This window comes from Bombyx mori, chromosome 13 (genome assembly GCF_030269925.1).
Source record: "Bombyx mori chromosome 13, ASM3026992v2".
In the NCBI taxonomy this organism is placed as follows: Eukaryota; Metazoa; Arthropoda; class Insecta; order Lepidoptera; family Bombycidae; genus Bombyx; species Bombyx mori.
The window spans coordinates 10664217-10679073 of NC_085119.1; the positions used below are offsets into that span (position 1 = coordinate 10664217).

At 34.9% G+C, this 14857-nt stretch overlaps 3 protein-coding genes and 1 long non-coding RNA gene across 7 annotated transcripts in view; 3 read left to right on the top strand and 1 right to left on the bottom strand.

Annotated features, from left to right (window-relative positions):
* LOC101744128 (TWiK family of potassium channels protein 7) overlaps nucleotides 1–14857 on the top strand; it is a 24786-nt gene continuing 9929 nt past the window's right edge. For 2 of the 3 annotated variants that reach the window (XM_062671863.1, XM_062671864.1), the window contains exons 1-5: nucleotides 1–103; nucleotides 2813–3070; nucleotides 12980–13153; nucleotides 14127–14250; nucleotides 14377–14535. In XM_062671863.1, coding sequence (XP_062527847.1) covers nucleotides 2918–3070; nucleotides 12980–13153; nucleotides 14127–14250; nucleotides 14377–14535 — 610 coding nt within the window. In that variant the 5' untranslated portion in view covers nucleotides 1–103; nucleotides 2813–2917. Of the gene's footprint in view, nucleotides 256–2812; nucleotides 3071–12979; nucleotides 13154–14126; nucleotides 14251–14376; nucleotides 14536–14857 lie in introns of all 3 variants that reach the window. The other variant, XM_062671862.1, reaches the window with a different exon arrangement.
* On the bottom strand, nucleotides 6448–7958 carry LOC101736532 (cAMP-dependent protein kinase catalytic subunit alpha). The gene is made up of 2 exons (XM_021349168.3): nucleotides 7845–7958; nucleotides 6448–7712 (listed from the first exon to the last, which is right to left on the bottom strand). Exon 2 carries the CDS (start codon nucleotides 7694–7696, stop codon nucleotides 6596–6598), a length of 1101 nt encoding a protein of 366 aa, XP_021204843.1. The 5' UTR covers nucleotides 7697–7712; nucleotides 7845–7958; the 3' UTR covers nucleotides 6448–6595.
* On the top strand, nucleotides 9712–11021 carry LOC101736407 (cAMP-dependent protein kinase catalytic subunit 1). 2 transcript variants are annotated; one of them, XR_009974725.1, is made up of 2 exons: nucleotides 9712–10475; nucleotides 10800–11021. It is a non-coding gene; the product is annotated as a cAMP-dependent protein kinase catalytic subunit 1 (long non-coding RNA). The 2 variants fall into 2 exon arrangements; XR_002430793.3 differs by having other exon boundaries at nucleotides 9722–11021.
* Nucleotides 11638–12861, top strand: LOC101736275 (cAMP-dependent protein kinase catalytic subunit alpha). Its single transcript, XM_038015097.2, has 2 exons — nucleotides 11638–12098; nucleotides 12252–12861. The coding sequence occupies exons 1-2, from the start codon at nucleotides 11746–11748 to the stop codon at nucleotides 12808–12810; spliced, it is 912 nt and encodes a 303-aa protein (XP_037871025.1). The 5' UTR covers nucleotides 11638–11745; the 3' UTR covers nucleotides 12811–12861.

Here is a 14857-nt window from a genome sequence, read left to right on the forward strand (position 1 = left end):
CTGTATTCGACTGAAACAATTTTCAGTTGACCGCGGATCGTCGAGGAGGGAGCATGTGCGTTATCCCCTGCCCACGTGCAACGTTCGTTGCATCGCAAACTTTGTGAGGAGCACAATAATTTAATATTATTTTGAATTAATCGTGAAAAATTGTTACACAAAATTGCGAAGTTTTTTTTTAAAAACGTTATTATGTACGTAGAAATTTATTGAGGCAATTTTGTACAGGTACTAAAACTAAATCATATTTTACAAGTAAGCTCGTAATTAGTGACAGTGTATCTAAGTTCATGTAGTGTTATTTAGAAGTAATTTTGCACAACCTAAAATTTTGTTCGCTATGTTGTAATACCTAAAACATTAAAGAATATTGATTGATAATGCTAGAAATAATCAACGTGTTCTCAAAATTGGCAGTGCTTAGCATACTCATTCCTTTAAAAACGGTTTTCTGAAAGTATTTGTAACCTTATGTAATCTTAGTACGGCAGTGTACGGCATTGCAGGCTGTATTCTAGATTCAGATTGAACTGAAACAATGTCTTTAGCATTAAATATGTACCGTTTTTCAATTCAATTTACGTGGTTAAGATGTGGAATTTATCATACAAAATCATTCAGAAGATGAGGTTCAGATGACGCAGCTTCAGACCCCTAGTCTCGAAAAAGATCATTAAAAGGAAAAGAGCATAAAGATAACATATTTGCTGGTTCAGTTATATAAGTTTACATGCTATTGATTAAACGAAGCATGTAAAGAGCTTTAACGTAAGCAGCGCATCATAATGTATCAAGGTTACAAAGGCATTATTCTTTCATCCAAATCTATCAATCAAAGCGATTTTCCGTGCAAAGTGCTTTTAGCAATAAAAATTTATAGCACTTCGTTTATTTTTTTTCTATATCATGGTGACCATTTATTGTTGAGGCCTTGGATTCTACAGCAAGGTCGAAAGTTATCGAGGTCTTCAGGCGTGTTGAAGTATCGAATATATATTACAGTACTTCGATTTCCAGTAAAGCTATAAAAAATAGCCAAAAGATGCTCTATATTTTTGTATTTAAATCTTTCTGAATAAATAATGTAGGCTAGGCTCGGCCCCTGGCATTGCTGACGTGAATGAGCGACGGTAACCACTCACCATCAGGTGGGCCGTATGCTCGTCCGCAAATAGGGCAATAAAAATAAATAAATAAATAAAGTACTTAGCAAAGTAAATCTCTTAATTTACAAAAATACAAAATCTTATATTTTGATACTGCAATTCAAACAGAGGACTTACTCATTAATGGACAACATTTGTTGTATCTTGATTTACATTTTTGGCATTCCACATCTTCTTGATGCATAATAAAATATTGCTCAAATTGAAACATGATTACTTACTACTATGCACGCACGTCATCCTCTTCCTTTAAGATCCACGAAATCCTGGATGACACTCGATTAAAACCTGCTTTGATCGATTGCACCATTTATAAATAAAGCAGCCGCTAATAAGATATTTTCGTTCTTGCGATATAGATTTCGTTACAAATCGTAACGAAAATGAGTTGATGTCAGAATAGGTACGTTATTGTTTATATTCTTATGATTGGCCATGTCGTAGGAGTGAGGTAAACAAATGTGAAGTGGTACGTATTCATCGACGAAATGGCAAAATATTCGTGACGTGTTTTATTTGGGAGATGAGCAATATCGATTTCGCTAGAAGGTATCTTTGATTTATACAGCATAATATACTGTGAGTGTATTCGATATTCTCATTTAGTTACGCTCGAATATCTCCTCATGTGAAAAGTTGACTTCTATTCATACAGCTTCATTTATACAGACAAATCCTGCTGAAATATTCATATTATAATCGATATGTTAATAGCCCTTTGTTCCTTTTTTGGTTTCTGGAACAACGCCACAAAGCAGTTTTATCGTGAATACTGGTGGTAGGACCTCTTCTGAGTCCGCGCGGCCTGCCTGTTTCTGTCGTGAAGCAGTAATGCGTTTCGGTTTGAAGGGCGGCGCAGCCGTTGTAACTATACATGAGACCTTAGAACTTATATCTCAAGGTGGGTGGCGCATTTACGTTGTAGATGTCTATGGGCTCCAGTAACCACTTAACACAAGGTGGGCTGTGAGCTCATCCACCCATGTAAGCAATTAAAAAAAAAAGAATACTTTAAATTATATAACTCAGTGGACGAAGAGGATGATAGCCCAATTAAGTCAAATATAAAAAAAAGACTTATATTAAAGACCTTCGCTGAAGTGTCAAATATAGTACAAACTTTAACATGGGTACGAAATCGATGAGTGAACGCATTTTCAATGAAGAAAAATCCAAATCTATTCCTAAAAAGGGTGATAATAAACAAGATTTTCTAATTTGTCTAGTCAAACAAGTCTATTTTATTTATTTGGCGTTAGTTACAACGAAGGCGGGCTTGGTTTTAACTACAATATTTTATAAAATTTTCCCCTTCGCAACGATATGATTATAATATTCTGAGCGTTTAGAGAAAAATTGAATCCCTTTTTAGTCACGCGACTTAGCAGTTTGTTCTAATGTATTTCTTATTCATTGGACTCATAATTTTAGTCAATTATGGTAAACCCATTTTAAGGTTTTCTTTTTTAAATATACTATATGTTCCTTTAATATTTCAATTCGAAACACATATAGGTGACAATATTATATAAATTTTACCAGTTCTTGTTTTTAATTCCGTATCTTTATCTGTCAGTCATTATATAACTGTATCTATGTAATTTTCAACTGTTTCTTCTTAAGCTTCATCAATTTGTGATTTTCAGTAACTACTAGTTATAAGAAAATTTTTAAACTCTGTGATGTAGAATTTTATTATGAACATACCGGATTATAAAATATGGTAAAATTGAAAAGGACAAAGTGTTAAAATGTGTAAAAATGAGAAGAACGTGTCATGGGAGACGGAGGCACTTATGGGTGCAAAGCCTGAATCGAGATGGAGCAATTTCTGTCCAAGAGAAGCCTTGTCCCATGTTGGGTTATTCGTTGCGTTAATGCTGTACACAGCTGGCGGCGGATTGGTGAGTATCAAAACGTTGAATATTGAGTTTAACAATGATATTGATTAATAATGACTAGAGGTCCCGCAGTAGTCGAAATTAGACTATAACTAATTGGAATTGTAAGTTTGTACACTATTATGATTGTGTTTTATACTTCTATAATCACAAATTTCGCCAAGACTACACTATAAAAAATATTAACAAAGACAAACGATATTTAATCTATTCTCAATTTGACCACAGACGTCAAGAACAAAAGTTTGACAATAAATAGTATGCATGCGTGTGTGCGTCAAATACATGGCATGTAGTGTGTGTAAGGTTTTTTTTTAATTTATTTAATGTATCTTTTACGCATTATTTTAAAAAAATATTAGCATTGTGCACTTCTTCTCTATATCTATACTAATATTATAAAGAGGAAAGATTTGTTTGTTTGTTTGTTTCGAATAGGCTCCGAAACTACTGGACCGATTTGAAAAAATATTTTTCCATTAGAAGCTGACATTGTCTCTGATGAACATAGGCTACTTTTTTTTATTTTTTTTTAATTTTTTTTTTTGGTTTCATGTGTGTTTTAATGTTTCCGAAGCGAAGCGAGGGCGGGTCGCTAGTTCTCTATAAGTGTGGAGAATTTCATACTCATCCGTCTGCGCAATTTTCGTAAAAAGGGATACAGAGTTTTTGCTTCACATATTAATATATAGATGAGCAATGATTACCATTAACCGTCAAGTTCAACCGTAACCCTGGCTGTTCTAGCTGGTGTTCGTAAAATGAACATAATATGTTGTTAGAATTATTTTACTTGATACTAAGATTGGACGGTACAAAAAATACTCCGGCAAGAATATCGAAATTGAGGAAAATTTGCTGATCTTATCGCTTGTTAGACTGATTACATCGATGCCCTTATTTGACATAATGAAGAGCAGTGAGCTACTACGGCCTAAGGGCTATAGCAATAAATGACTTACGTAATTTCTTTAACAGTATTGTTCGGTCAAGTTTTTTTTCGTTCACAAGTGAATTTAGGAAGTGCTTAAGAAGTACTTGTGTAATTTGAACGCAGCAAAAAAAATAGTTGCTACAAAATATCAATATATATGAAGCCAAAGAAGATACAGTAAATGTTTCACTCTCAGTTCATATTTGTATTCTTAAAAAAAAAGACAAGTGTAGTCTATTTTTAATACGTACAAAAACGAATAATAATTTTCGGCCTCGTGTTCATATTATATAATAATAAAATAATAAGTAGTCATATAATTTTCCTGAAAGCAGTCGTTGATGAAATACAACCAATCATCATTTTTATTTTTATATTTACTGCCTAGGCGGATGGAACTGTCATTCTACCTATTGTAGTGGTTACTGGAACCCATAGATATCCAGCGTAAATGTCCCCTTCCACTTGTGAGATAGGAGGTCACAATTCTCATTGTATTGTATGCTATTCCTCCCTTCGAAAACGGAATACAGTACTGATTCACAGTAGTAATATGATGCGGTCTTATCACTAAAAGTAATCTCTTCCAGACGACCGTTTTATGTACAGAAATTCTGAAAAAGATTAAGATACACTAGTTATGTTGCGGTGTACTATTAACAATTTCCCTCTATTAAGGTAGACCCAACCATCACGCCCATTATTAAAGAAAATACATACTTACAATAAGTAGATATATATCGTATAAATAAAATTTGCAATCACTATGTATATGAAATCAATATCCATATAATATTAGGGGTTAAAGTATGAAATTGCCGATTTGTACTGAAAAATTAAAATTCGTTTTTTATTTTCACTTACCATATTCATTTAATCAAAATAGCCATTATTAATACCATTATTATTTATACATTGCTGCCATCTAATAGGAAGGTCATTTATGCCTTTGCGATAGAACTCTGGTGATCTAGATCCTACAAACTGTGTGAAAGCATTTTCTACTGCCTCCTGGGAAGAAAACTTTTACCCGTTGGGGCAAGGTCTGGCGAATACGGAGAGTGACGAATAGTTTCTAATTGCAGTTCCTGTAGAGTTAAAAAGGTTTCTCGTGCTGTATGTTATGTATGTATGTAGGTTTTTTTTATTGCTTATATGGATGGACGAGCTCACAGCCCACCTGGTGTTAAGTGGTTACTGGAGCCCATAGACATGTTGTAATACTTCAATCATAAAAAAAATTAAAAATGTATATATTGTATATTTAATAGTAAATATCGGTTGGTAGTCATATTACGCTTATATACTGGGAATGCTGCTGAACTTTCTTCTTTAAGAGATACTCTTAATCGCCTCTTACGACACCCGTGACAAAAGATTATGAAGTGCTTCTAGGCCGACACCATATAATGAAAATCAAGCATATGTAACACAAAACTTGTGAAAAGGCTGATTTTCCGTTATTTTACTACTTTAATTTATTCTAAAACTGAATTTCAATATGGATAAAATGGATATTGATTTTTTAAATTTATTGCTACTGAGGTCATGCGAATTGAAAACCTTATCTGATAAGGATGATGATGATGAACTCTGCCCTGGTAGCGGGTAGTGCAATGGTAGAAAGGACATGATAGAATCATTTCAAATATAATAAAATCGTCAGAGAATTTCTGTAAAACATACACAGTATGGCACAAAATAGAGTAGAAGCTCGATTTACTGGTGGTAGGACCTCTTATGAGTCGGTGCGGGTAGGTAACACCACCCTGCCTATTTCTGCCGTGAAGCAGTAATGCGTTTCGATTTGAAGGGCGGGGTAGTTGTAGCTCAAGGTGGGTGGCGCATTTGCGTTGTTGATGTCTATGGGCTCCAGTAACCACTTAAACACCAGGTGGGCTGTGAGCTCGTCCACTCATCTAAGCAATAAAAATAAAGAATAAAAATTCTCTCGGTAGCCCAGTGCTGCCCAGACGACACCTGAGGCTAAAATTATCCAGAATTAACGGTCCTTTTCTGTACAGTCAAGAAGTAGCTGATACTTTGTTTAGTAATTACTACATTTTATATGTGGCCTCACTCACGTAATGTTAAGAAGATGTATATCTATACCAATATTTATATAAGCTGTAGCGTAACTTGATGATAGTATGGATAATAATATGTAGTCTTTGGCTAGACTTAAATTAGCTTTCCACTTTGTTGACGGCCTCTAAATTTTGAAAAGCTAAATTGTTTTTCCTTCCTCTCTCTACTGGTATCAAATACCGGTTAAAATATAATGTTCAACATTATGTATTCTTTGTAGTAATAGTCCTTTTAATACCAATTGTGTTTTGGTTTGCATATTTTGTACCTCTCTTCTTTGACGTATCATAAAAAAATGGTATACGGCAAGCTTGCAATAGTGATTCAATGAACATTAGGTTTTTCATTAAACACAGAATGATGCAAATTAAAATTTAATTAAGAAATATTACACCTTACACTAGCTTTATTTTACGCTGTGAAATAAATTAAAACACTTCGTGCTTAACTAAAACTGTACTTATTTAGAGCGATAAAGAAGTATCTGATGCAGCAAAATTTATATGTTAAAAATCAGCAAATTCTTCTTCATAAAGACATACTGGACTGTCTTTAATTTTTTCTTCATCAAAAACATCGAAATTAGTGGTGTCGCCTGGTGAACGTATCTTTGGAAAAAACGGCGGATGTATGCGACTATTCAAAATACTATCCCAATCGATTTCTCTAAACCATTTATGATTTTTAAAATCCAACACGCCATCTTTAAGAGTTCCGTAACGTCTTGTTGTGTCGACTTGTAAAACATGTCCTATTATATCTTTTAATTCAACAGAAAAATGTGATGGACATCTATATTTTCCTGCCACAATTTTTTCATAAATTCTCATTGGATCCGAAGCAAAAAATGGTGGATGCCCGGCACTCATTTCGAAAAGTAATACCCCTAGGGACCACCAGTCGACTGACATTCCATAGCCTTTGCTTAGAATGATTTCAGGTGCTAAATATTCTGGAGTACCGCAAAGTGTCCAAGTCCTACCGCGGATAAGCTTACAGAAACCGAAGTCAGTAATTTTGATATAACCTGTACGATCTATTAATATATTCTCGGGCTTTAGATCTCGATATACTAATTCACAAGCGTGCAGATATTCCAATGCTAGTATAACTTGTGCTCCGTAAAATTTTGCAGAAGTTTCTTCAAACTTGCCCATTTTACGTAAATGTGAAAACATTTCCCCACCGGCTATGAAAGGTAGAACGTAATAAAGATAAACGTTATCCTTAAAATAGTATTTCATGTAAACAACAAAAGGAAAATTTAAGCCACATAGAATCTTTTTTTCGTAGTAGCTGTGCTCAATTTGTTTCAATCTAACAATTTTCTCTTTTTCGAGCATTTTCATAGCATAATATTTACCTGTTACAATATGCTTTACAAGAAAAACAATGCCAAATGCTCCTGTTCCTAAAACTTTTTGTCTTTCAAAATCATTCAACTTTGCATTACTTTCAGATTTATCATCCCATGACTCAACAAAATCTTGACGGAGTTTCTTTAAATATTGAGAGTATTGTTCTTGTTTTGCAGGAGAATAGCCACCGTGTTGTATCAAATCACCACGTGGTGAATTTATATGCCTTTTAATTTCACTATCTGCCATTTTTCGATTTCCTTTTCTGAAATCAGTTTTGATAATAGCGAGCTTTATTTACGCAAAAATAAAATAGGGTCAATTGTAAAAGGATCGCTTTTAGTGAAAACAGATCCTAAAACGTAATAAGAACAAAGAGAACAAAATCAATACTCACCAACAGAAAAACCAAATTAAAACTGGTATAACTTTCATTCTGTCACGGTTTGCTGTCACAAGGAAAATGTAAAAGTTTCATAGACCTATATACTTCAGTGAAAAGTTTAAACAGCCAGTTTGACGAGTGTATTACTCTGAGAGAGAATTTAATCACTATGATACAGTATACTATAATCCTCCAAAATAAACGATTTACTCTGAGTTTATTACGATTATCATAGCGGTCCTATCGGTGGTCCGTTCTTGCTTAAGTGGATAAGTAAGACTCTTTGTAAAGTATGTATAGTTATATCGACATGAACGCGTCGAACTACAGTAATTCACAATTGCTTCGATACTCATTTTAAAATTTGTGAGGTATTCGTAAAAGAATGTTGTTGCAAGACTGAGTATTTGACATAAATATGGCCACTTTAGTTTTATCCTTAGGCCGGCTCCACACGTTGGCCCCAACATAGGCCCCAAAGGCACTCGCCCAACGTGTGGATTGAGAAAATAGCATTGGCCCCAACCTTGGAGCGATCGTTGGTAGTTGGCCGTCGAGTGTTGGTTTTATCAAAGGAATCTGTGCTAATGTTCGCGATCCGTCCACATGTTGCCGCTTTGCTCAGTCCTATTGCAATATGCTTCGAGTGTGCATGTTGTCATCCACCATCTCCTTTGACGTGGCATTTTCTTTTTTTTTTCAATAACAAATATAAATTATACGCACCCACTCAGTCTTTGAAGTCAGTCGTCAGTCAGAGTCTCACACTTTGAAGTCGTCGTGGCCTAAAGGAGAAGGACGTCCGGTGCATTCGTGTTGAGCGATGCACCGGTGTTCGAATCTCAGGCGGGTACCAATTTTTCTAATGAAATACGTACTCGACAAATGTTCACGATTGACTTCCACGGTAAAGGAATAAAATCGTGTAACAAAAATCAAACCCGCACAATTATGATTTGCGTAATTACTGGTGGTAGGACCTCTTGTGAGTCCGCGCGGGTAGGTACCACTACCATGCCTATTTCTGCCTTGAAGCAGTAATGCGTTTCGGTTTGAAGGGTGGGGCAGCCGTTGTAACTATACTCGAGACCTTAGAATTTATATCTTAAGGTGGGTGGCGCATTTACGTCGTAGATGTCTTTGGGCTCCAGTAACCACTTGGGCTGTGAGCTCGTCCGCCCATCTAAGCAATAAAAAATAAAAATAAAAACAGTGTTGTAAAAGCGCTTAGAGCAATTTCAATTTCGGTATCGCACATCTTTACATTGGCTCTGATGGAAAGGAACTAGTATATATTAACAGCCAATGTGTGGATACTTCATCAATTTAACCGCTCACCGCTCAACGTCGATAGTAACGTTGGGGCCAACGTATGGAGCCAGTGTTAGTTGAATTACAATAACTGTGATTCTGAATATTATACCTAGGAAATTGTTTTATTTTAGCAGTAGTATTATTAAGCTCTTTATTTTTTTAAACATAATCTATCGAGATTGACGAAAAATATTTCCTTTTCAATACTAATTTTATCTAACTGTGACTGGAAATTAAATTTATACATATAACAATATTTACAATTTTAAAGAAAACGATCAGTCAAAACAAAATTTTACTTGATAAAACACGTTTTAACTAAAACTATATAGTTTTACTGAAATATTTACAATATTTTGAACATCATTTAAAGCTTTCAGGGGTTTATACACACTACTTTTTAACGGGTTCTCGAGACACACTTAAATATCGGGAACTTATTTAATGTGAAAATAGTGGTGCGAACCCGTTAAATAATAATGTGTGTAATTTAGAGCATCGACTAACTAACTACACACACTCGAATTCTAGTGTTTTGGAATTTAAAAACAAATTTTTGTTTATTGCAATGGTCATTATTGTCATAAATTGACACATTTTATGAACAAATTGTAATAAATAATGATATTTTTTTTTTATAAAATATTTATTTGCATTATGTTTTAATGCATACCGGTTAATTATTAAAGGTTATGGCAAAAACTACGTACAGTCATCAGAGTTATCAAGAACATTTACGTTACTTGGAAATGCTAAAGGAAGACTTTAATAAGAAATACTCAGATGCACCGATTTACGATAAAACTGTAGATGATTTCGATATAGTCAAAGCTATTGGAAATGGGGCGTATGGCGAGGTGTTTTTAGTAAGAGATAAAATTACTTTCACGTACCATGCAATGAAAGTTGTTGAAAAGAGTGTTGTAGTTGAGAGGAATCATGCTAAGCATTTGATTTTAGAAAAGAAAATTCTCCAGTGTATTCAATTTCCATTTGTAGTAACTCTAGACGTGGCTTTCAAAGACAATCTGTATCTTTATTTTATTCTACCATATATTGCAGGAGGTGAAATGTTTACATACATCCAAAAATATGGGATTTTTTCCGATAGTCTGACGAAATTTTATGCATCCCAAGTAATCTTAGCTCTGGAATACTTGCACTATTGTGAAGTGGTACACAGGGATATAAAGCCCGAAAATATTTTGATTGATTCCAACGGCTACCTTAAATTATGTGATTTTGGATTTTGTAAAGTGCTAAAGAAAAAGACATGGACATTGTGTGGAACTCCAGAATACTTAGCGCCCGAAGTTATTACATCAAAAGGTTATTCTTTTTCTGTTGATTGGTGGGCTCTTGGTGTTTTGATTTTTGAGATGGAAGCCGGTCATCCTCCATTTTTTGCTTCTGATCCTAATAAACTTTATGAAAAAGTTTTAGTAGGTAGTTACAAATGTCCGGAGAACATGTCTCCAGAATGTAAGAATTTGCTTAAAGGCTTATTGCAAGTGGATCCCTCAAAGCGGATAGGCTCATTAAAAGGTGGCATTTACGAGATCAAGAGCCATACATGGTTTAATGGTCTAGATTGGCAAGCAATATTTCATCAAAAATTAATTGCCCCTTTTGTCCCTATTTGTTCATCACCAGGAGACACCAGCAACTTTCCAGAAATTCCACAGCCTAAATTAAGGAAGGTGTCAAAATATTTATATGAGGAAGAATTTGCAGAATTTTAAACTGTAAAAGACTATTTTTCTGATAATGATTTGATTATCATTTATGGACATTAACAAATTTTGCGATAGAGTTAAGGTTCCTCCTACACTGAGTACTATTATAAAAATCAAAATATACAAACCTGTTCTCGAACTGCAGTTTTATTTCCCAACTTTTCTGTATAATTTAATTCAAAAAAATAATTGCATCACAAGCTTCTTGAACAATAAATATGTCAAGCAGTGCTATTTATAATGCACATTAAAATGCTCTTGTATGTAGTTTGCGGGACTATCCATTCCTATGTTAATCGAGTTTAGGAACAGAATTAGGCGGTACAGTAGATTGACACCAGTGTGTTCCGTATTGACACCATGCTCAATTACCGTTTGTTTTCTATTACGTCGTTCATCATTATACTATAATATAATTACATTTTATAGTCTATAGTATTCTATAGTCAAGAAATTTTCATAAAATCTGTATCTGTTCTAGCGTAAGAGTGCGGTAAATAACTGTTTTAAATTTCTTACAGTGAGAAGTGGTGTCAAGTTCAAGCACTATTTGTTTGCCTTCGTAATAAATTAAACAATTAGATCAGTAAAGTATATCGCTTAGTTAATATTCGTGATGGGTAATTTTTTGACAATTTTGGAAAATATATTAGGTACATAAATCGGGGAAAAAATTCCAATTCTCTGTGAAACGCGTCATTCCGACGTCACTATTAAATTTCAACTGTCATATTTGGTAATATAGTCGAGTATGTTATATAATTATTTATCGTATATTATAGTACATTGAAAATGATATTATTATTTAACAAATGGAATACTGCTGACTTAATAAACATACTAACAGAGCGCATGTCTCGAATATGAAATACAACGAGAATTGCATTGGAAACTATACACACGAAGAACAGATAAATCATAAACGATATTTAGATGTTTTAAAACAAGATTTTTTACATATTTATTCGAATCCCATTTCCTATTCAAAATCTCCAGAAGAGTTCGATAAAGTGCAAACGCTCGGACACGGTAGTTTTGGTACAGTGTACTTAGTTCGTGATATAAATACTTTTGAATATCACGCTATGAAAGCAGTGGAAAAAGTCGAAGTAATAAAACATAAAAATTTGAAACAGCTTTACATAGAAAAGAAAATTTTACAATGCGTTAATTTTCCATTTACGATGTCTTTAGATTTCACTTGCAAGGATAACATGTATGTGTACTTTATACTACCTTATGAAGCTGGCGGTGAACTATATACTTTGATCAAGAAGCTAGGAGGATTCTCTGAACCTTTATCTCAATTTTATGCTGCTCAATTAGTATTAGCTTTGGAATATCTGCATCACTGTTCCGTTGTTCACAGAGACCTTAAGCCGGAAAATGTATTAGTTAGCAGTTCAGGCTATATAAAGTTAGCGGATTTTGGATTTTGCAAGATCATAAAGAGCCGAACTTGGACATTGTGCGGAACGCCGGAATATTTAGCACCAGAATTAATATTGTCGAAAGGGTATTCGTTTCCGGTAGATTGGTGGGCTTTGGGCGTTCTCATTTACGAAATGATTGCTGCTTTTCCACCGTTTTATAGCAGCGAGCCAATTAAACTATATGAAAAAATCCTTACAGGACAGTTTAAGACACCAGAAAATATGACACAGGTGTGCAAAGCTCTGGTAAAAAATCTTTTGGAAGTTGATCCAACGAAACGATACGGCTCCTTAAAAGCTGGGGTATTAGAAATAAAAAATCATCTGTGGTTTTGTGACATCAATTGGTCGTCCATATTATATCAAAAAATGATTCCGCCACACGTTCCGATATGCAAAAACATTGGTGATACTGGCAATTATTCTAAGGTCGACGAAATTTTGTTAAAAAAATCACAGGAATGTGTATTCGAAAAAGAATTTGAAAACTTTTAATTAGGCTTCATGTAATTATAATCGATAAATAAAATATATAGTATGACATGCCATATTGTTTTACTTGTGTAGTTTTGGGCTATGCAAAGGTGAAAATAATAAGTTTTACTCAAAGTACATAATATTTAATGCATTGTGAGATAAAAATATTAATGTTTATTTCTTGCAGGTATTCCGTGCGTTAGAGTATCCAGCTGAAATGGCTAAACAGGATTTTCATAGGGAACGTGTTCTAAGTGAAAGATGGAATTTAATACGTTTTGTAGCTCAATGGACAAACGGGACTGAGTATTTTAATGGCGTTGAAGAGCTGCTAAGCCATCATTTAGCTATTTACGAAAAGGTAAACCATCGCAATATAATTGGCATGTTGCAGTGAAATAATTTTCTTAATTTCGTAAAACATTAACTTTATTAAAATTTGCCATCAGCGATGTAGGGGTAACGAGAATTGAATGCTGTGAGACTTGATTAGTTTAAATTGAACTTTTATCTTATTTGTTCACGAGCAATTTCGAATGAAAAACTGGCAAACTTTATAGATTTCAACCTGGTGTTAAGTGGTTATCGAATGCCATAGACATCTACAACGTAAATATCGCCACCCACTTAGAGATATGTCATGTCGCGTCCTCGTGACCCCTTATGGAGCAGGGATCGGGCCTATGCCCGTGTTCTAAGTCTCAATTATTTAGTACAACGGAAACTCCGCTCTTCAAACTGAAACGCATTACTGTTTCAGTGAAGAAATATGTACAGTGGTATTACCTAGTCGTGTAGGCTTACAAGATACCCTACCACAAGTGATTACGCAAATAATTTTTTTTGTGGGTTTCATGAAAACCAATTTATTATTTACGTGTTATCTTTTCTTCATCATGAAAGATATTCGTGAACATTTCTTAAGTATGAATTTCATTGCATAATTTAATAGCTCCCTTGGGGATTTTTTACACTGGCACAGTCACACCGCTCGGTTTTTTTTTTTTCTTGCTTGGATTATTCAAGCCCTACACCCCAGCAGAGGGTAATAGGAAGGAATGATGATGATGATGATTGCTTAGACGGGTGGACGAGCTCACAGCCCACCTGGTCTAAAGTGGTTACTGGAGCCCATAGACATCTACAACGTAAATGCGCCACCCATCTTGAGATATAAGTTCTAAGGTCCCAAGTATAGTTACAACAGCTGCCCTACCCTTCAAACCGAAACGCATTACTGCTTCACGGCAGAAATAGGCTGGGTGGTGGTACCTACCCGCGCGGACTCACAAGAGGTCCTACCAATGAAATAACATATTAGCTGTTTATTCAAGGTGTTAGAAGAAGCGTCATCAGATGGCATATCGTTGGAAGTAGAAAAGAATTTTCCACCAACCGAAGAAAGATGGAGCATTTTGCAAGCTGTATTTTTTTCTTCAACAGTGCTCACTACTATAGGTGTGTACCATGTAAGCACAAGCAGTATACTTAAATGAAAAAAAAAAAAACTATAAAGTATTCAAAACTTGGTATTACAGCGTCTTAAAATTATTTTCATTTTCTTTAAATACATTTCATTTTCAGGTTACGGTAACATAGTGCCGGTAACATTTTGGGGAAGGTTGTTTTGTATCGCTTACGCCTTGATAGGAATACCATTCACATTAACGGTCATCGCTGATCTAGGCAGAGTTTTCGCCACATGTGTTTCCTTTATCGCTAAACATCTACCGTCACCACCTAGTAAGTTAACATGAGTTACGTAATACGTAGATACTCTCAGTTTCCTGACGTTTTTTTATTGTATTTCTGTAAATGGGCAAAGGATCCACGGTTTTCCTCATTCCCGATCCTGCGAACAGAATGGAAAGCAGTCGACGTCGCCCCAAGCACGTCGGATCCTCCCGATCCACTAACGGTGCTCTTAGGTACCTCAAGCACCGGTCATCGTTCTCATCGAACCCGTCGCTTGCGACAAAGGGCTCGGCGAGTAAATTAACCCTCAGACACCGCCCACTGAGTTTCTCGCCGGATCTTCTCAGTGGGTCGCGTTTCCGATCCGGTG

What these genes read in the sequence shown, in the direction of transcription:
- LOC101736532 (XM_021349168.3), bottom strand. Translation starts at nt 7,696, where the DNA reads ATGGCAGATAGTGAAATTAAAAGGCATATAAATTCACCACGTGGTGAT.
- LOC101736275 (XM_038015097.2), top strand. Translation starts at nt 11,746, where the DNA reads ATGAAATACAACGAGAATTGCATTGGAAACTATACACACGAAGAACAG. An exon ending in TTCACTTGCAAGGATAACAT is followed by an intron (nt 12,099 to 12,251) that starts GTATGTGTACTT and finishes CGTTGTTCACAG; the next exon opens with AGACCTTAAGCCGGAAAATG.